This window comes from Populus alba, chromosome 16 (genome assembly GCF_005239225.2).
Source record: "Populus alba chromosome 16, ASM523922v2, whole genome shotgun sequence".
NCBI lineage: Eukaryota > Viridiplantae > Streptophyta > Magnoliopsida > Malpighiales > Salicaceae > Populus > Populus alba.
In genome coordinates, this window is record NC_133299.1 from 2229008 (window position 1) to 2252438 (window position 23431).

The window sequence follows — 23431 nt, forward strand, 5'->3', positions numbered from 1 at the left end:
AAAGATGATGATAACGAGATCATTTATATCTTCCTTTTGGAACCAAACTATTTGCAAGCTTCGGATGACAAATGACTCATACCTGCCCATAACAAGTTACTCAACAACACACTTCAAATACTTTCTTTCAGATTCCCATTTCCAGATTCATGATTTGAGGTTAGTTTTGTTTTTCTCTTATTTTCTTCGCAAACATTTGCATACAAATTCTACTTGAGCAATCTACCCTTAAAAAGTGATGAACGTTCAAGTTGAGGATTCATCTCTGTAGATGAGGTTTTCCAATTCGAATGTGAATTTATGCAACAAAATCATAAAGCTCCATGAAAAATCGTAAGTTAAGAGGATTCGGTAGATATAAATAACCATCGAAAAAAACAAGCAGACAATGCATGATAATATTGCAGCCTTAACTTTTTACACAAACCTGTCTTGATGAACACTTTAAGAAACAAGACAGGTTTGGCGAGAATAGCAGAAATTATAGCAGCTAAATCAGACATCCTCGGAATGAAAGAGAACGTCCGGGTACTTTTCCCCCCACAATGACAGGGTGTATGCTAACTGTTTTCTACAGAAAAATCGAGTTGTCCTAGACCTATTTTTGCGACCTTTTAATTAGTCTACAAAACTGAAGTCCAGAAAGCTTGGTGATATACATAACTATCAATTGTTGGGTGCCCTTACCTTCAGAACCAGCAAGGACATCTCCCGTTTAGAGTTAGCTTTGCCACTTGGTGCACTTCAATGCCTCCATGACCAGTATTTGTGTTAAACACAGAATAAAGCCTAGGAATCTGCAATACCCATCATGATCAGAAAATTTCTATATTAAACTGAAACAGCTTTAACTGTTAACACAAAATTCATTGTTAAGGACAAGAGTATAAATAAATACATGATGGGTATGAAGCAGTGGATGTGGGAATCCAAGTAAAAAAAACAACTGAGTAGTGGATCCACCCAAATGATCTCAAAAGATAATTTTGTAACCCATAGAGATTCAGATTATGGACTGCTGGTGATTCAACAAATATGGAGATGACCAAAAAATAAGTTATAGATACAAAATTTCAAGTTCTAGCTTTTTATGATTAGAATCCCATTAACCCCGAGTGCCTTTGTCAAAAAATGGAAATCCAGGTTTTATGTCTCCTTAGGTGTTGACATCAAGCATAGTTTACCTAGCATGCTATAGTTTTATAGCAATTGCCCTAAGTGTTGCATGGTAAAACACTAAGTGACTTATTATTACCCCTGATTATTCTTAAAACCTAGAAAATGTCATAGTTTAAAACTTTGAGAATGCCATGTTGACCTTCTAATTCTATTTATCCCTTCTTGGTCCTCCCCTTGTTTCTGTTTCAGAGTTATTTTGGTTGAAAATGAGATAAGATATTTCATCCACTGGCAATTCACTTTTAAAAGTCGAATTGTGCTTCAGTATAGACTGAAAAGGAAAGCCCCCATTCGCTCAAAAAAAAATAATAAAATAAAGGCCAGTGCCATCCTGGGTGTTATTAACTAGAAACGGCAAACATTCTCTACTTCTCATCCATCTGAGACAGTAGTAAGTTCAGGGCCCACCTCAAACAAAATATCTGATTGCAGTGGATTCAGTGGGTATGGGGGGGTAATAAGCCATTTAAATGAATTTAGTTGCCCACCTTCAGCTCCTTGTCTAGTAAGCAAAGCACTCTCAGTATCAGGATCGTCCTTAATCAACTTCACCCACATATTAGGTACTATTGCTTACCTACATGATCACATTGAGCAATGACTTGATATTTTTCCAATGGAAGATACCATTTAAGAACTTCAAAAACTTTAGAATGTCTATCTAAAAATATGGGAATTCAATTACAAAAGGCGTGCTTTAAGTTGTATTTTGCACCCAAACCACATAAACCATTGTTATGACCAGTATTAGAATTTTCTCCATTGCTAATGGCATCACCTGTCTTCACCCTTCGATAAAAGAGAACATACGCAGCAGCTGACTTCACATCTTCTTCATTTATTGGTGATATGTGAGCGTCATCAAAGTTGTACCACCTGTTCTCATCCAGAAGCTGCACAACACAGGTATAAACTAAGTTCAAGAAATGAACCAATCTATGGATAGCCCACTGCCCCAATATCAGATCTAGAAGCTAAAATTGAACATATAGTAATGTTCAACAAGCTGTAGCTTCTAAACCTGCTATCACAAAAAATAAAGACAAGAACAGACTTAACTTATCAAACACATGAATGAGTTGTAGAAAGGTTCTCAATGCCCAAACATTTTATTTAACTCCAAACAATTGAGTAACCAACTATTCAAACCTTTCTTTAGCTTTAACGAAGAATAATTTACTGGGAACCACCTATATACATGGTCATGTATATAGTTATCCATGCAAAAATCCAAAAATGTCCATCAACTGTCAATACTAGCCAATAATATGAGCTGCACACCAATCTTCTAAACTATGCACCTATTGTCAGTTCCTTCTATGCTCACCTTATATGTGCAGTGTAGTGCCCACTTCCCATGCCACCATAATGGTTGGTCAATGCGTTATAGCTCATAGAGTTGAACGTTGAGTGTTGTTCTTGTTGGCTATGTAATTTGTCAAATCAAAGTCACGGATAGGAAAGTTGACCAAAGTTTCTAGTTTATGCTTCATTGATCTGCTATAGGAAAACCTCTTCAAATGGATGACTAACACTTCTGTGAAGCCTCCATAAGTCAAGCTTTTTACTTGCTTGCCTCCGCTCCTTACATTTTGGGCAGTACCTGTGTCAGATTTATTCACACTAATCTTTTAGCGCAACTCCTTTCCCTTCAACATTGAAGGGTAAATAATTCTATGACATCCAAATGCACAAGGAAAATGCCAGCCAAAGATATTATCCACTAAGGATTGGCCTGCATTGGAATTAAAAATTGTATGTTAGGGAAGAATAGACACTAACCACATATCTTCAGGCACCAAAGGCTCTTCACCGCAGAAAACCTTCTAGACAGGTGTACAAGGAGAGAGGTTCAAGTACGAGCTTTCTTATTCACAGGTCCATACTTGAACACTTCAGGCAAGTTTTCCAAATAATGAATGTCATACTTTTCTAAGAGCTCCTGTGACCAATCAACATATTACCAACATTGATGTTGATGTTGAGATAATTTAATTGTTTGTCTTCTCCCACGGACAGATCAATGCATGCATTACTTTCCTCAACCAACTGAAGCGGTAGTTTGAATAATGTTACTGCCCTGGAACCGCTACTATCCTTGTTCATTGAATCTGATACAGGGTTGGTACATGCTTCATCAGAGCTGCTGTTGTGGCACATATCTGATGCCGCCAATGACGAGCAAGGCTCAGGAATGTCAGCTTGTTCTCAAACTTTCAGATCTCAACAAAGGTGAGAGCATAGTGTGAACCTACTTTCTGTATATCACCTTCTTGTAATTACATCATCATGTAAGATCAAAGAGACAAGAGGCGTTCCAAAGGGTTTCAAACTTCTGTGCAGCCTTTGTATCACCTGTTTCCCTGTCAGCCAAAAATAAATAAGAGATCCGACATACAGAATAAGTACAGGTGCATGTACAAAACAGATAAAATATAAAGCTATGTAATGTAACAGTTGCATTCCAAACTAACAAAGGCAATAATTGGTGCAAAAGGTATGAATACCCAAATAAGATAATACATACTGTTCTTGCACAGCGATGAATCAACCTAAGCAGAAGTTGTTTTCTTTAGCGACTTCGCTATCTTGTAGGCAGCTAGGTGGTCATCATCTTTAATCGTGGAGAGAAGGGATATTAAGGGGTCATCTAGAACCTTTGAAATAAATGGTTCCTACCTGTGAACAACATGTTCAAATAGGTCAAGCCAAGGAATTGCACATCCATAAGTTTATGAACATGAGTGACAACAGTCAATGTCATAACCTCAGCAAGTTTAAGCTCTTCGCTATTCTTCAAGGAACAAGCACAGCTAAGTGCATTGATCAAGTCCCTGCATCGTCCCTGTTTTCGGAACAGTCACTGTGCAAGCAAATGGCAAGGCACTTCCATCACATGTAAAAACCGTAACTGTCATATAGAACGTGTAGTGGTGGAATTGAAGTGGCAAAGAGAGGTACATGAAAGGATCAAATGTAAACAGAGATTTTATTGCACTGGGCAAACCAAAGTCGACTTGTATTGGCCCTGTGAACAGTGAAATAGTCAACAATTTTAGCACAAATACAGAACTACAAAAACAGTGGAATGACAGCACTTTTGGGTTAATGTGTCAACAATATAAGCATAAACAATCAGCACATCCTTAATATGAAGCAAGAATATCAAGTTTCATGTCAAAGAATTCCACAAATTTAATAAAGGTTGGATCTTGTGGATTTTGGAATGACACCATATGCAATAACTCTTCTGCACCAGTGCATCCTCATATGGCCTGTCTTAACCTATTTCAATGAGGGTTGCCTTGGCATATTATCTAATATTCTCACTCTTCCTACAAATTGCAATCACCTCTTAGTTGACCATTTCAAACATTCATCTTGATATTTCCTGCTTGTATATTTCATAACAAATTGCTTCTTCACCATGAAGCATTACATTACCATATCAAGAATCAAGCTACAGGCCTCACCACAATGATACAGAAAACACCTTTCAACCAACCAGGATCCATGCTTGCATAATACACCCATTATATCCGTAATGTTTCTTCATTTCACCACACTGAAGCACCTCTTACTTAAATCAAGCTAACACCAGAAATCCATTCATGTTGTTTGCTAGGATTACAAGACATGCAGTCCATTTTAGTCATGTTTAAATAAAAACCTTTGTACTCTAAAGTACTTTCCATAACTCCTAATCACTAGTTTTCCCAACTTTGGTTTCAGGGTTATCAAAACTATTTCATAATGAAAAAACATGCACTGTTTTTTGGAGTGCCTGAGTGGTGGGCGGTAGGCAAGTGTGTTTTTAGTTTTGCAACCATCCAACATCATTTTTCCTAAATATGTCTGAAGTCAGTTCATCATCCAAGACCCAAAAAATGAAGATTTGATTGTAAGCAAGCTTGAATGATCATTTATAATCTGCGCACCTGGCACACACGATTCAACATATATAGAATCATTACGAGCAATATGACTTGCCCAATATTCATCAGCAACTTCTTCATCTGGGCGACCATCAGCCCATTCTTTTTGACTTTTTATATGGCTTATGTTTAACACGATTCAGATCTTCATGAAGACCATCATAAAGAACTTAAAAGCTCCTGCAATCAATACAGACCACTTAGCTTATACAAACTGCACATATTCCATACAAAATGCAACAGCACAGGACCATTAGTGAAAAGTTTGTTGCCCTTGAGAACCTGAGAATCGCGCTGATTATAGCCACTAAATTGAGGTGCAAATCGAGCCAACTTCATTTTAAATTGTCGAGGAGCAATTGCTGTTCGCCCAGGTGCCCATAGCCTTCGAACACAGTAACCTCACCAAATGCAAGAGCAAGCTCACCCCTACCAAAATTGCTAAACTCAATTCAACAGAATATAAACAGAAAAGTTGAAACAATGACTGTACAATACTTAATATAGCCTCAAATGAAACTTCCATCAGTTTTAAAATCACTCCAAATATGATCCATCTGTTATAATATTTTTCATTCAGTCATTCTTAGTGATAGATGAACTTCACATCTCAAGATTCGGTCCTAGAGTCTATTGATTGGCCTGCAACTCATTTCCAAGGTAAGGCCAGCAGCCATATCAACATGTAAAGGAATGTGCTCTCTCCAGGTTCATTTCCAATGTGTAGAAAAGGCCAAGAAAAAAAGAATTCAATCCAGGGTGAATCCTTACAGCTTTAAAATCGCCTTTTATATTATCATTGATGTGCAAATATCTTCAGCAAGCCAGAAAAGTGTTACTGGACAATCAAAAAACAAGGACTCAGAACATCAAAATTTATGCAAATAAAAATACTGCTCAAACACTAAGATCTTGGCTGGACAAAGAACTTCAAACCTTATTCTTGTAGATGCAGTGCACATACACGTACAAAATTTTGAGTGAAAACATATGATTTCCCTTCATAATGCCGTTAAGTAATTTAAAGAGTAGTTTGTATGCTTAAAAACATTCTATGTTTGCTGCAACTGATCAAGTTGAAAGGGGCTTGAAGTAATTTCATTCAAGAATTCTGCAATTTAAATTAATAACATATAATGAATTCAAAAATCCTAGTGTGAGATCTTTTGAAACCCAATTAAGAAATGACACCTAACAACAGCTTGACCTGATCATCAGCATCAATTACAAGCTCTACTTGTGAACAGGTAACCAAATGAAAGGTTTTATCAGTTTTATACCTGACATAAACTACCAAAACTACAAATCCAGTGCCACAAAAGATCTGATTATACAAACTCAAGAAAGAATAATAAATGTAAAACAAGACCTGAGAAAGAAAAAATAAATTGTACTTCCAAAAAAAAGACAGTTATATCGATCTCAAACAAAAAATTGTCCCTCAATCAACATCTGAAGTTAGAATCTTCCATGCATTGAAAGAAACTGAATATTTGTCAACAAAAGACACTTCCAAGACCAAAAATCATTGTAGATGAAATCGAATAAGCTCAAAACCCAAGAGAATTTTAGCTATATCCAGTGTACCTTTTCATCAGCAAGTGTTTCAAAATCATACTTGAAAAAAATACAGCATAATTATATATTGTTCAATCAATAATCAAACTTACCACCATACCCAGTGGTTTTCCAATTATATCTCTTTGATGATAATCTCCTCTCAGGAAAATATTCGGCAAACTCTGATGTGTGAACAAGAACATTGTAATTGCACATTCATAAAGCATGTGTTCCCTAGGATTCTGCAACCCAATCAAGCCACCCAGAAAGACCCCCTTTAGTACGTGTAGTAAACAGCTTACTGGTCCCATATTGCATTTATCCAGCTCGCCTACCCATGATATATCAGATTTTGACCCTGGGATGTCAGATTTGGACTTGAGCATAGCTCTGCACTGCCAGCCTCTAGAAGCACCCTTGCTTGCAGATAAAACTCGCTCCTGGTCAAACTCCTTGATAAGCGCTTGACTTAGAAGGCTTCTAAATGAAAAGGAAACTAGCGTCCTTCACCAGTTGGTCCATTGATCCTGAGCAGATCTTATAAAACGACTCAATGCAGTTACCAATTGGCAATGTCATGAAACCTCCACCAGAATCTGTTTTTTTATACCATTATAAAACAAAAGAAAATTCAAATTTAAAACAAGAAAGTAACATGCATTTACACACCATGGCACAGTACAAAAAGACTTACATTTCCTATCCATCTGTAATTGGCATCGATCAATCAAGTGTTTTATCCATGTCATTCATCAGAGCATGTTCTACGTGTGCCATAGTAATCCCACAATGCTACCTGTAAAAAAATTACTAAATTGATAAGAAAAACTTGAATCATGAGGAATGTGCCTTCAACGTATTTTAAACTAAAACTTTCAATCTATATTCAAAAATATAAAAATAAATACTGAGGTATATTTTCAAGCCTTGCCTGCTCTAAGTTCAGATAAAAAATATCTCACAAGCTCTTTTGTGAAGCTCTCCAACTGTCACTCCTGCAAAAATGATTCAGTTTTTTATGAGCAAAACACAAGATATACTTTGGAGAACATTTCATAAAATGGAAACTTACAGTTGAAACTTTAATACTATCACCACTCAAATTGTAGTATTCAGATTCTAAAACACCATTTTAGAGCTGATACAGCGGCCCCTGTTACTGGTTAGTTTTAATAACTCGTGGTTGAAACTGCAATTTATTGGTGAACAAGAGATGCAATTTCACACTTTCAGATTTATGCCAATTATGGCTGCAAAAATCAGCATGGTAGCTGTTGAGGTTGTGTCATTGATGATAATTGATGGAGAGAGCGCAATTTTGTTGGCAGATTTTAGGAGCAGTGTTAGGGAAGTGTAATGATTAGCTTATTTTCTCAAACACACTCAATACTGATTGCGAAAAATTCTCAAGTTACTAAGAGGTTAAAGAGTTTGAGATTTTATTTAAGTCAATGCTAAAAATTGAGGTCATCAAACCATGTCCCTGGCGTCAAAAGTTACAACAAAATAAGCTGCTCAATAAAGTAGCAATTCATGACAGATTCAATTATACCTTCTTGCTAAATTCTTACTGCCAATGATCACCCTCGGCAAACCGAGTAGCTGAAGACGGAGAGGATATAACCTTCTACAGCAAACTCTGTTTGAAGAAAGGACCTTGAACTTGATTACTTCCGTGACAATGCTGGACCACCTCCATACCTGTACCCAACAATACCATCCACTTTTATAAGAGCCATTCCCCCATTCAAAGATTATAATTTTAGCAATCCCTTATTGTCCTTGTGAAAGACGAGAAGGCACAATAAAGGAAAAACTCCTACCTATGTCTCTATATCATGTTGGAAGTAGCTATTGAATATTGGTATTGAGCATAAAAACCTACCAAAATTTAAGATTATTAACCACCGTCCTTGTGTAAAAAATGCAAAAAAGAAAAGCTAAATAATTGAGAAAGTAACGTCATAAATTCTATTCTTCCACCAGTTTCATAAAACAACTCACCATGAATACAACTGGTTCCAAAACCTTCTTCGGAAGCAATACATAATCACGCCTTCTAATAAAGTATCATGAATCTCAATGCCAACATTAGACTCCTACCGAATTCACATCATATATCAAATCAGAATTACAATACTAGCAGCCTTTTTGAGAGCCTAACTGTTATGAACAATTCTCTAACATAGATACCCCATCATTAGTAACATTTGTCTGGTCTTGGTTCACATAATCAATCCAATGTTGCCACCACTCTATTATTAAACCAGCAAAAAAAAAATATTCAAACCCAAAATTATTATTTAAAATTTTAACAGCTCATTCTCAAATAAGAAATAATAATAATAATAATAACTTCCATTCTCTACCACACACACATCAATGAACAGAAATTGCTTGAGATAAATTACCTTAGTCCCACTTGAACTGAACAATAATTGTCTCTTAATTCTAGGAAACAAGAATTGAGATTTGCAATTTCTTAAAGATTTCAAGACAACTAAAAAACCTTTCTTAACCAGTAGAAAAAATCAAAACTAAAACAAACCCACTTTGCATTTTTACTATTAAAAACTTGTTAACACTCTAAAAAATCAGACCATGAGAGCAAAAGAAAAGGAAAAACCTCAAATAGACTTCAACTTTCACTCTAAAAACAAAAACTTTGAATTTTTGAGTCACGAACCTTTCGACCACGAAAAACCCACACAGAGGAAAAGAAAAAAATAAAGAAGAAATTAATGGTTACCGTATTGAGCTGATTAAATAAAAGCTATCGCCTTCTTTACTCTTAGATTCTGAAGTAATCGCAATGTCTCTAATCAAAACCCTCTCTTCTTCTGGTGTCACGTGCACCGCCGCTACTGTTTTGCACGCCACCCTCACCTCCGTCATCAGAGAAGAAGAGAAGTGATTCTTTTCCTGATCTACAGATTTTGTTGAAATTTTCTCTTTTGTTTTGGTTTTCCTGAATTTTGTTTGGTGTTTTCTCGGAAACCAAACAGGGATGGAGAAAAAAATCAGGTGGTTTTAGTGTAATATCTCAGCTAAACCCTTGATAATTCATTTTTTAAGGTTGTTAGAAAACTTGTTTGGATATCTAAATGGTTTTAGTTTTGTTCTAAATGGGTCGTTTTTTAGAGTGGATGGTTTACGAGCAGTATTTTACACCCGATCAAATGCAGCTGACATCGTTTTGATTCATGTGAAAAGCCAGCATTTAGGGATGGACGATGAAGAGGTTTCGATTTTATTAGAACCTTGTTATAAAACTCATTCGAAATCGACTAGTTTCAAAAAATGGTACCAATGAACCTAAGTATGTTAAAAAAAAAAAAACCACTTAAAACAAAATCATAAAAAAAAAATAGAGTTTTTCTAATATCTTGAATTAATGAGTAATGATCATTGAGCTAAATTTCAAATTAATAAATGAATTTATAGAATAAGTTTGAATGAGTGGAGGGTAAAATTTTATATTTTAAAATTTAATCCTGAAAATATTAAAAATATTAATTTAATAAAAAAAATAAAAAATAATAACTTTTTTTAAAACTAAAAATAAAAACATGGAAAACTTAGCCATGTTTGTTTCCCGGAAAGTAATTTTCCGAAAAACCATTTCCAAACTTTCTTGTGTTGTTTGTCATTAGAAAAGTTGCGTCAACGGAAAACACTTTTCTAGTCAACGGAAATACTTTCCGGTCAATAGAATATATTTTCCAGTCAATTTCAGTCAAAGAAAAATTTGACTTGGTTTTCAGAAAAGTGTTTTCCCTTTAGTTGTGTTTGTTTTTCCGAAAAGTGGTTTCCAGGAAATCACTTTTCCAAACTTTCTTGTGTTTGTTTGCCAGTAAGAAAGTTGGTCAATGGAAAACACTTTCCAATAAAAGAAAAATTTAGCTTGGTTTTCAGGAAAGGGTTTTCCTGAAAAATTTGGGGGAAACACTTTCCGGAAAGTTATGAAAAATTTAGAAATGTCATTATTTGCTTATTATATATAAATTTAATCCTCAAACTTTTGATTGCTATATATATTTTGTTTTAAATATTTATTTCAATTTCATCTCTTAAAATTTTATTTTTATATTAACTTTGGTCTTTATTTTTATAATTGTTATTTGCTTTTCCTTATCATATTTTTATTGAAATTTTTTATCTATCAAATTTGGTCCTCATTCTTTTGATGTTACTTATTTATTTGAAATAATTTATGAAATGTTGATTATTATTATTTAATTTCTTCATCTTTCATTTTTTTTTTAATTTTATATTATCTCTATTATTTTTGATTATTATTTATTTTATTTGAGGATAAATTTATGAAATTATATATTTTTTCAATTTCATTCTTAATTCAACTTTTTAATTTGTAAGATTTGTTCCTCATTATTTTAATAAACTTCTGAGAGAAAAATAAAAATTAATAAGTTATTTTCCAGCCTATTTTTCATGACATAACCAAACACTGGAAATGTTCCAACTCATTTTCATTACACTACCAAATATCAAAAAATACTTACTGTAATTTACTTTTTCCAGAATTTATTTTCTAAAAAAAACTACTTTTCAGCAAACAAAGAAGCCAGGATACACCATAATTTAAACCATTAAGGGAGGTTTCGGATGTCTAAATGGGTTTTCAAATTTGAATGGTAACTCTAAATGAACCTCTTAGTTTTTTATGAAAGTTTGATAAAAAGCCCAACATATAGTATTGCTAAAAAATATATCCATTAGGCCCAATATAAAAACACCCCTATTGAGCCCAAATGCGTAACATTTAAGAAAATTAAACCACAAAAGAGTACCAAGAAATTTGAAAAGAAGATTGATTATTTTATTTTCATTCTCATTTTTTCTTAACTGAAAACTGAATCTTCTTCCATGACCTCTTCCAAGGGCTTGCAAGTGTAACACCAAGCACAAACCACAAAATACACAAAAATTTACAGCTTGGATACCAGTTACAAGCCAATAATAATAGTCCAGCTTTCCTTTGTTCAGGTTCCTGTCAGGTAACCAATTGTTCTTGTGTCCTGTGTGCTCATGAATCAGTGACACCATCAATGTGCCCAAGTAATCTCCAACAGAACTTGCTATCCAAAACAATCCCAAGGCAATACTTCTCATGCTTTCTGGTGATTGATCATATAGAAATTCTAACTGTCCAACAGCCATGAAGACTTCTGACATTCCATGGAGGAAAGCTGAGGAACCAGCCAGAATACACTTATAGGAACGGTGGCTTTAGGTTATCCACTAAGTTATGATTTTCTGCAACTGTTCTTCTCTTTTTCTCAACCAATGCAGCAACAACGGAAAAGAGAATGTTGAAGAGTAGCCCTATGCCCATTCTTTGTAGGTATGTGATGCCTGCAGAATTTCTTGTGAATCTACGCACAAGGCACGAAGAGGCTTCGTAAAGAACAAGCCCTATGATCACGTCATGATGCCAAAGAAGGACATACTAGCAGGAGGAATTTGGGAAGGAATTCGACAGCCGACGATCCATGGTGCGAGCCTGTTGTGTATTGAAGCTGCTACTGTGTGAATTTGCAGTGACAAGTAAAATCCCAGCTGCCCAAACTGGAAGCAATCTGAGAAAGGATTTTAGCTCCTCTACTCGATGGCACGGTAGCTAGCTTCCACAGATTTGGTGCACTGGAATCTGTTGCCTCACCATACTTCTCTACTGCTGCTTTATCAAGCCACCTGCAAAGTGAAAAGGCCAGTTTAAAATTCTTCTGCAGCTTACTTTGTTATCCTACGTCGTGAATTTTTGTTTTAAAACATAGCTTACTTGAACTGAGTGGTGTGTGTAAAAGCCTTCCGTGGACAGATATAGCAGCATCAAGCTCTTGGTTTTGGTACAGGAGGCTTGATCTTCTGGCGCCACAGCTTTTCTCTTCCTTATAGCAGCAACAATCACTTGAATTACTCTGACCAATGGGCTTCCTCCTGGTTTCACTTTCTTATAAAGTGGAGAACCAGATAGAAAGACCATGAAAGCTACAGCCATGGCAATAGTTGGTATTCCAAGACCCCAGCCCCAGCTCACATTATCTTGTATGTAGACCACAATAGTCACTGCAGCTAATCTTGCTAATCCCAAGATAACAGTAGTAACAATTGAAAAAGTTCCAGCTTCGGGACTCGACACATGATTGCTCATGTCCAATTGGTCTGCAGCATAGGCCATGACACAAGGCCTGGTGCCACCCAAGCCAATAGCTAAGAGGAATAGAGACAAGTTAGAGGGTGCTTAGTTGAAACTTGAAGCCTCTTTTGCAGTCCACTAGCGATGGACATGGTGGAGGATGCAGTGATTTCAGTAGTGCTGTTGTGGTGATGCTAATCAATCCCTGCGAGAACAGATGTGAATCAATCGCAGTTGTCGAATTAATTTTCAGCTCCCAGGACTAACTGGTTTGGACTTTTGTGTCATATAAAAAGCCTCTCTCGAGTCCGTATTTGAACTAGTGCATTCAAAAGCTAATTTTTCTTTCTTGAAGACTCCTTAAATTCAAACCCGAGAGATGACCGATGTCGAGAACAAAACCACATCTATATATCGACACATTCGAGGAAGATTCTATTCTGAAGATTGTATTGAAAGCCACAGGATATGCATGTTAATTACAGATGCATTAGAACCCTAATATCATCTGGACCTTGAGATACGAAATCTGTACTGCAACATCATAGAAAATAAATATGCCGAGAGAGTGAGAGGATGAACCAGTTCATAGATGATGGAACCAACGATGATGGTCCAGAATCGGCCAGCAAATGAGTCGGCGATCAAAGCACCGATCAAGGGTGTTAAGCTGGCGGTTCCGTTAAGTTGGAGACAATATTAGAGGCCTTTACAAGAGGCAAGTTCAGCTGCTGAGTAAGGTATGTTATCATGTTGGCGTGAAAACCAATGGTGGAAAATCTGTCACAAACTTCAGTTACTGCCAAAAACATGAAGGTTAATGAACAGACAGTTCAGCACTTAAGGTAATGTAAACATCTGCAGTCCAAAACAAACTCACCAAGGATGAAGGGAATTGTCTTCATGCCTCCAAGATTTTTTCTTCTCTTATCATATTCCTTGATCTTCACCTCCTCCGGCTTCTCAGCTTCATGAGATTTGTTGTTGTCCTGAAACTCCATTTCTGGTCCAATTCCCTGTCAAGAATCCAACCAAGAAAATGGATGTGTGGGCAGGCTACTGTAGTGGAGACTCTACTGTAGTGGAGACTACTTATGGGTGAGGCGAGGCGAGGCTTTATATATTGTATAGTTTTTTTTTACTATTTTTGTCTGTATTCATTATTTCTTAGGGATTCCTCATATTATCTAATCCTCCACTTGAGAATTTATTTCCATATCTTATCTTAAAACTCGTGTATTACTAGGTTGATAAGCAGTCGCATTTATGGCTTTTTTTATTATTTTTTAATATTTTTATTTTTCAATACATATAAAAAGCATAGGGAAGGTTTGCGTGACATAAAAATTAAACAAAAAGCTAATGAAGAAATGATAAGTTACTGTAGCTACAAGACCAAATCATTATTTATTGAAAATAGTGATTTTAAAAAATTGTTCTTTATACTATATATTGAGAATAGTGATTTAAAGAAATATTGATTTAAAAATTATTTTTTTTCTCCAACATTAAATTATTTGATAATTGAGTTTTATAATTTTATTCCATTTATTTTTAAACCTAGTTACTCTAGTATCATATTTGGATAAAAAAAATTTGCATCTTAACTCGGGTGAACTTGAATCAAGTTTTTTTATCTTTTTTTAATTATATTTTTTTTCTTGATTTTTGACCTACAATATTATTTATTTTTTTTGCTAAAGATTAACTTTCAAACTATTTTATTTTCATTTTGTTTTTATGGAAGCTATTATATATTTTCATTTGATTTTATTAGGAACTCATCTTTTGATCTTTTTTTTTCTTATTTTTCTTTCAATGAGATTATCTCAATCTTCTACTAATAGTCACCAAGTGATGTGGTAACCTAATTTAATTGGGTTTTTTTTTATTATTTTATTAGTTTTTTCAATTTCACTCTTAATATTAGATTTTTCTTATACTCCAAATGAACTAATATTGAAATTTTTTATAGATATCAAACATGATCCACCAACTACCTTACTAAGAATAAATGGATCCTTGTGAAATTAACAAATATAAACGATACCAACTTAGCCCACAAACCCATATGATAAACTCGGAATTCATTAGGTATGATCTTCCTTCTAATTTTATTAGATTTTCCCAAATTGATATTACACGTTGTATATCATAATTGGATTGAAATAAATAAATATTTTTTTGTAAATTTGTGATAGTTTCTTGTTAGTATTTTATATATATTTTTTAAGTGATTACGTTTTCTTTATCATCTTGTTTTTCACGTAAACATGAAAGAAATGCTTGAAAAAACTAATAAAACAAAATCTAATAACCTACATATTTTGAAACTCTGATTCTACACTTGAGGTTATATTTCTTATTCAAATTTTAGTTTATGTTTGGTTAGTGTCCTGAAATTTAAAATATATATATATAAAAGTGATAAAAACATGCTTTATTAGAAGATCAAAGATAAATATATAAAATAAATATATTTTATAATAATTTTAGAATGAATTTTTTCTCCTTTAAAACAGGAAGAACAAGGAAATATATTATCCACGTCCCAAACTGTTTTCATTTCTTTAACATCTCCAGCAAGATATATAAAATGCATTAATGCCAAAATAGAACTGATAAAGACATCGATGAGACTCCGTTGAACAGTCCGATGAGCCAAAAAAAAAATGGCATTATCGCCAAAAAAATGGAATCCTTCTGGATGTTAGGACCTTATCGTGCTTTCTTTTTTCCAATTCTTGATGAGTAGCTGCCATGGAAGTCTTGATCCACAGCCACAATGGAGGTCACAACCATGGCCACTTGGTTCTTGAAATTGACAGAGACATCAACTTCTATACATGCTTGGCTCAGCCTTTCCCTTTTCAATTTATCAACTTTTACATCGTCAGCTGCGCCACTTTGTAGGGCTCATTTGTTTTTGGGATTTTTTGTGGCCCATTATCATTTCGGTGATTTTTTTTTTTTGAAATAATTAAATATGTTTTGTTGATATTTTTATAACGGTACTAGTGATGTGATGTTGTAATTAAAATAGCAATGCGTTTTCTTTTCTTTTAACTCTCTCCTTTTTTTTATTAAATATTGTGTCCAATAATTTTATAATTTAAAAGAGTCATAAATAATATATATGATTGGTGAATGAATATTATTTATGATTTTCAAATTTATACTATTTTTCTAAATATTTTTTTTTATTGTTATTTTTATCATTATTTTTTCCTACATTAGCATCCATAAAAAAAAATATATCCAAAAGACAACAAATCTGATGACATGTAGCCACTTGGATAATGGATAACTGCAGTAGCTGAGGGTAAAAAACATGCACCTCAGGAGCGACATATTAAATTATTAAAACTATATTTATTAATTAGGATACAGAATTTGTACAATAAACTAGTTTATTAATTAGGATACAGAATTTGTACAATAAACTAGTTTATTCACATGCGTTCCATAAAAGATCAATATTAAATTTTATAAAATATAAAAGAAATATTAAGAGTATATAAAATATTTTAATAATGTTATTAAACCTAATTAAATGGGTTAATTTTTAAAACTTCATTCAACTATTTGCCAGATTTATGATATGTAAGTCTGGTAACTATGTCAAACTCAAGTATCTAGGTCCAGCAATCGCTCCAAGCCCCTATGTTTTTTTTAAAAAATATAGGAATTTCGATTATAATTGTTCTAAAAATATATTTATTTTGTATTTTCATTTGTTTTTTAAACCAAAATATATTTTTTATTTTTTCTATATTTCTTTTTTATTTTGAGATATTGACTACACACATCCCCCTAAAATTCACTTAATTTTTGTTTATTAATCTTTAATTTATTAAAAAAATCATCTACAAAATCACGCAGAAGTCTTGATCCACAGTCACAGTGGAGGTCACAAGCATGGCCACTTGGTTCTTAAATTGACAGAGACATCCATTTCCCTGAAACAACAGTAGTATGCTTTTTCATTCATCAACTTCTATATTGTCGTAATTAAAATTTCGATATGCTTTCTTTTCTCTTTACTCTCTCATCTTTTTTTTTTATTAAGTATTGTATCAATAATTTTATAATTTGAGAGAGTCATAAATAATATATGTGACTTGTGAATTGCAAATATTATTTGTAATTCTCTCAATTATGTTATTTTTTAAAATATTTTTTATTTATTGTTATTTTATCAAAAAAAAATTACTACGTTAGCATCCATTAAAAGAAAACCTCTCCAAAAAGACAGCAAATCTGATGACATGTAACAACATGGATAACTGCAGTAGACATGTATTTCAGTAAAAAAATACCAAAATACTACCAAAGACAAAAGCTTTTTATTTTTTTTAATTTTTTATGAAGCTAAAAGTATTATTTGATTGTTCTTGAAAATTTAAAAAACTTGAATACTCTTATGAAAGAAAGTTAAGGAAATGTTTATCCACTTGTGAAAAGATGAGAAATTAAAAGTAAAACTATATTATTACAATTAATAGTAAAAAGCTCTCTTGATTTATAGTGATTTCCCCCACATATTTTTAGCTCTTGTTATAATTAAGTAATTACATATTTATAAAAATCAAACACAAATTTTTTTTATTATTATTCTAAACATCTTTAGAACCATATTGTATAATGTTTGATGATACATGAAAAAACTACACAATAATATTAATTATTAGACCAAATTCAATCAGGCCTATATGATGTTTTTATACAGGGTACACATCTCCATAAATATCTTTATAAATATTTAAGATATTTATCTTTATAAAGTCTATATAAACCGATATTTTTAGAAGCATAAAAAAAGATTAAAGAAAAACATCTTAACCAATCTGTATGCCAAGACAATCTTAAAAAGAAAGAAAAAATCTTGTCCTATTATTCATCATCCTCTTAGGCAATTCTTATGATTGTTTTTCAAAACTTAACCAAAGAGTTCAAATTATTAGGTGAAGATCAGATTAGACTTCTCTCAAATAAAAAAAATTAATGCACTCCTTCAAGTTGTTTTCGGTCCAATACAAGGAGTGACAGGACTTCTAAGGCTTTCCTCCTTCATAGACCATAGTTCATAAAAGAATTTCGTGCATAACCGGGTCAGTTAAATTGATATAAAAACAATGTTGATTTTATTTTTTAAAAATAAATTTTAATTTTGATCAAATCATTCTGAATCCACCTTTTTTTTATTTTTTTAAAATTTAGCCCAAATCAAATCTTAAATTAACCTGCCAAGTTAGTCAATGTTATGCAGGGAGAGATTCTCCACCTTCCCCTTTCTTAAATCCCTGCTCCGTTTTCTATCAACATTCAAACTTGAACTTCAAAGTGAAAACATTCTTTTTTAGTCTGCTTAGTAAATTTTTAATACATGCCTCACATGTAATAATTACAATGAACTCTTTAAATAAAAAACATTCAAAAAAAAATTATAATTATAATATTATTATATTAAAGTTGATGGAGCTCTAAATAAAATTTTTTATTCACATCATATACTTTATATATTTGTATTATATAAGAGAAGTTTTTAACAATAAAATCTATTAAAAAATAATTCATAAATATTATAATATAATATTATTTTGGGTAAAGAAAGCTAATTTAATTTTATAACATTAGTATACTAGATTCAATGTTTTATTTTTTTTAGATTATTTTTCAATAGCTTTGAATTATATATATTATTAAATACATAAATAATCAAAATAAGATATAAGAAAATTTTAGATTATGATTTATCAGAATTTTTACTGATATTTGATTATGTTTACGCTCATCTCTAATTTTTTTTACTCTTATCATCTTCCTCGATCTTCACCGCCTCTTGCTTCTCAGCTTCATGAGATATGTTGTTGCCCTAAAACCTCATTTTCTGGTCCCATATATTGATTATGTCAGGAATCCAACCAAGAAAATGGAATTGTGGGCAGGCTACTGTAGTGGAGACTACAAGGGGCTAGTTATAGGTGAGGTGGATCCCATATATTGATTTCAATTATAGGATATTTATACTATCAATGTCTGTATTTATATTTGTACGGATTTTGAGGTATTATTGCCTAGGGATAGCATCTCACTTCCTCAGATTATCTCATCATACACTTGAGAATTTAATGTTGTCTCATAATTTGTGAGTTATTAGTTTGATAAGCAGTCACATTTATGGCTTTTTTTCAATATTTGTCATTTCAATACATATGAAAAGCTGAGGGAAGGGTTGTGTCACATTTATGATTGTTGTTGTCCTGAAACTCCATTTTTTTTTAATTATTTACTTTTGTTGCAAAAAAAAAAATATATATGAAGATCTCTTTCTTTTTCTCCTTTTCTTTTTTGTTTTCGAGAAAGATACAAATCTTTTTAATAACAAGATCATAGGAAGAATATTGAATTAATTTTAACTAAGATCAAAATTTTTATGAATCAAGATTTTTGTGTCAGTTTTTCATAGTTTTCGTAGTTCATAAACAATGTTTTAGGACATAAAAATGATGTTGCCTGTTATTATTACAGAGCTATCTGGATTGCAAACTCTGGGGGATTCCTCTGATAACTATGGATCAGGCACTGTCTGCGCTCGAATAAAACGAGCATACCTTCAATGAGAAACAGAGAAAAAGTGGTGAGCAGAAGATCTTTCAGTATCGTAAAGGCCCTGAGAAGATCCATGTTGAAGTATGGGCAGCTGCGGCACCAACAGAACACATGTTCTTCAGAAGATTTTTTGCAAACTCCCTTTAGCATGCAAACCACTCATGCATTGTTTCTTAAGCTTTCTACCTAAGAAAAATCAAATCCAGCAATTCTGCAACAAAATACAGCGATAGGAGTAAAAACAAATGTAATGAAGGGTTAGAATGACACACAAGAAGCTCGTACCGTAGATATAATCTGGAAATACTTACGTAGAGATCTCTGATTAATTGATGAAGAGCCAAGCAAATGCAACACATCGCAGGGTAAGAAGGCAAACCTGAAGAATTCAGAATGTGGAATTGCAAATGCAGAACGCTCTGGTGCTTCTCAAAACAATTGACTCTATTTTGTTTCATTTTTGTTTCAACAAGGAAATAATATAAATAAGACATGGATGCAACATTGTGTTAACAAGTATAGACATCCTCGCTCACAAGGTCAAAGGTAAATATAGAAGCTTTATTATAAGAATTTAATCAGTACAAAATTAAAGAATCCATTTCATTCTAAACACAACAATGAGAAAGAAAAAAAAAAAAAAAAGAGGGAAAAAAGAAGAAGAAAGAAGAGAACGTGTAATTCGAAGGAGATAGGCTAGAAAATTAACATAGAGAAGCTACTTCTAATGCAGATAGACCCTGAAGCCTTCTCAATTGAAGTCCTTCAATCTTTTCTTCAGCACGTCCATTGATTTCTTCCGTGCACTTTGCTTTGTATTTCTGGTTGAAAGGCTACCAAAGATTCCATCAGGGGAATCCTTGAATTTCTCACAGATGCTGCCCACCTTCTTATAATCCAAAGCATCATAGTTTTTCTGCCTTATCACAGGATTCATGAAGTTCTCTGGCTGGCTGCTTGACAAAAGGTTAATCAACTGTCGTGCTTCTATCAAGCAGCCTCTAAAGCTACCTTCCTTGTGTATTTCACTCAGCCCAGTGCTATGAAATCTGTCGTCAGCAAAATCCTCTAACAACTTCAAATCATTGTTGAGAGATAGGACTGCATTAGCATTGAACCTCTTTACACTATCACTAAGAAATGCCCCAACAATGGAATTGGAAATGTGCTCAAGGGCACCACTCCCAACTTTGTGTAGGGCATCCAAGGGCAGAATTTGTTGTGCTGTTGACAAAATGGTGTCCAGGTAATTAACCACCTCATTAATATAGTCATTCCCATTTTGTGGCGTTTCCTCTGAGGTCCAATTGATATTTTCAGTAAGTGCCATCAATCCATCTAATTTCTTGTTCACCAGATCCAGCAGAGCAATATAAGCTTCATCCCTTGAAGTTTTTAGGACCACCTTGGCAGTCATACTAGCTTGAGGCCTTTCAACTGATCGGATAGGGATTCCACATAGTTGGGCTGCATGTCGAAGAAAAAAAATCACAAGCTCTCTCAAGAACAGATATGTTGGCGGCAATCTGCATGGCTTGAGACACACCAATTGCACCACCGTGGATTGTGCTAAGTATAACTTCATTTAACACATCAATCAAGAGCTTGTCCAAATATTTTCTCACAACATCATAAATATTAGTATGCACCCCATATGACAAGTAATCAACAGAACCTTTGATGAAAGATCTAATGATGCGGCAAGTATCAGGTACCATGGAGGAGAATGGTGCAATATATGGGAAAGCAGGCATTATATCGGAGGTCTGAAGATGAAATGAGAGGACATTATTCTCATAATCAGTATCCTTTTTCATTACCATCTGCTCATAGGTGTCATTTCCAAGAGCATTAACAATTTGCTCCCGACATTCTCCCAAAAGAAGCTCATGATACTTATCTCGACTACTATCAAGAACCTCAAGAATTTGGCCAACTTCATACCCATATTGTCTAAGAGTTGCTCCGAGAAGAGTGACATAATCCTTCACCAGCAGAAGATGAGTTGCAGAATCCATATGGGAAAACTGTTCATCCAGAACAGATGTCATTTTAGCTACAGTCGTTTCCCACATTGTCTCAACCTGATTTGCTGACAAAAGATCCCTAGCAGTTCTTACAACCCGATCCTCCACTATGAAGTAACCAGCGATTTGAGCCAAATATGTTTGATAATATTCAACAAATGGTTGAGTAGTAGAGATTTGCAAATCTGAATTGAGTTGCAATAACCTATTCTTATAGTAGTATTGACGGAACTGCTCTTGGATTCCAAGGCAAGCATGAATATGATAAACCCGAAAAACAGGAGTAAGATCAAACTTCACAATAGAATCTTCATCAGTTTCCGCAACGTCCAGAGTATATACAAAATCTCCTAACCCTCGAATGTTCTGTTCCTCAGCTTTTCTCTGACGTTCCAGCATTTCCTCATCTCTTTGACGGGCTGATGAAGTATGACCTATTGCTGTTTGTCCAATATCTTTAGCAGAACTCCTTATTTGAACTAGCCATTCATTAAACTGACTAGTAACTTTCTTCTCGATATGCAATTTTATTACTGGAATTGTCTTCTCTATGGCCATTTTAAGTGCCTTCATAGGGATGTTGTGCAAGTAAGTCCTCTCAATCAGATCCACTGTTTTCAATGCTGGGTAAAACTGGCTTTCCAACATGTGGTTGTTACACTTGACACAGAGTTCCAGAACTTGAATGCATACCTTTGACATTTTAATAGCTTCAGCCACATTCTTCTTAATCGAATAAGATTCAAGGAGTTCCTCGAGTTTGATCAAAAGACCACTCCCAACTTCTTGCAATCTAAAATTCTCACTTGCAAGCTCACTTTTCAACTCTTCAGCATCAACCAATACACCACGAAGTTCATCAACCGCAAGAATGAATTCCTCGTAATGGCTTTTGCACAGCTCCTCAATTTCAACTTCCTTCTTCCTCACAACAGACTTGAGCTGATGAAACAGCGATTCAGGCCGCCCCATTTCAAATGCATGCCTGACAATCGGACCCAAATCCTCCCCATTTCCAATCAAAGTCGCAAGCACTAAGTCCTCTCCTCCATCCCCATTCTCTACATAAGTTCTCCTCTTAGGTTTCGCATCCATTGCTTTTATTAAACCCTGAAACAATCAAAACAAAAACACAAACACAAAAAAGACACCCACAAAGGTCCTTATCAACCATCTTAGACAAACAAGAAAAAAAAAACTACAATAAATCATATCTAACAAAAATTTATGCTAATTATCCAAATGCTTCCTTCAATAAACATTCTTGTATAAAAGATTCAAACAGAAATAAATATTCAAAGACAGCAAACCATGCAAAACATCTAAAGAATTGTAAAACCAATCTATGATTAATCAAATATAATAAACTATAACCAAATAAATCCACTAAACACAGATTTCTTCAATTCATAAACACAACGAAGATAAAAAAACAAACCCACATTTCAAATTTAGCTAAATTCACAACTAATCAACCAGATACAAAAATGTGATCAAAACAAACAAATAAAAAAGACCCAGATAGCAAAAACGAAAACCCAGATAAAAAAATCAAAAAAATTTCAAAACTTGATACTTACAAGGAGTTACAGAGAGGCCTTCCTTTCGGGTCAAAATTGCTCTCTTTCAGCAATGTTATACAAGAAATGAAATGGGTTTTCCTTGGATTCTCCACTCCTTGAGCTGAAACTGTTGTTTTCAATGTAATTTGTGATCAATTAAAGTACTTTTATTGTTAGTTACAATTCGTGTTAGAAAATTATGTCTTGTCTCCTTTCTTTCGCCGTCTGTCCTTTGTTCTATAGGGAATTGATATTTCCACTCCTTGGTTTGTTTTGATTCTTCCACGAAATGGGGTGTGATAATTTGTTTTGGTGTGCATTACTACTCTCATGCACCTTCTTTTTTATTGGCTTAATTATTGAATTGGTGACGTGGCCGTATAATGTTGATTAGAG

At 33.8% G+C, this 23431-nt stretch overlaps 1 protein-coding gene, 1 long non-coding RNA gene and 1 pseudogene across 2 annotated transcripts; all 3 read right to left on the bottom strand.

Annotated features, from left to right (window-relative positions):
• Positions 1–1785: 1785 nt before the first annotated feature.
• On the bottom strand, positions 1786–9569 carry LOC118033203 (ubiquitin carboxyl-terminal hydrolase 5-like; annotated as a pseudogene).
• Positions 9570–12961: 3392 nt separating this feature from the next.
• LOC118033204 (uncharacterized) lies at positions 12962–13934 on the bottom strand. The gene is made up of 3 exons (XR_012168151.1): positions 13715–13934; positions 13417–13633; positions 12962–13039 (listed from the first exon to the last, which is right to left on the bottom strand). It is a non-coding gene; the product is annotated as an uncharacterized lncRNA (long non-coding RNA).
• A 6052-nt stretch (positions 13935–19986) lies between these two features.
• Positions 19987–23431, bottom strand: LOC118033109 (exocyst complex component SEC15A-like). The gene is given in 3 exon segments (XM_035037957.2): positions 19987–20932; positions 20934–22583; positions 23054–23431. Coding segments are annotated over 2 exon segments (2370 nt in total). The 5' UTR covers positions 22569–22583; positions 23054–23431; the 3' UTR covers positions 19987–20197.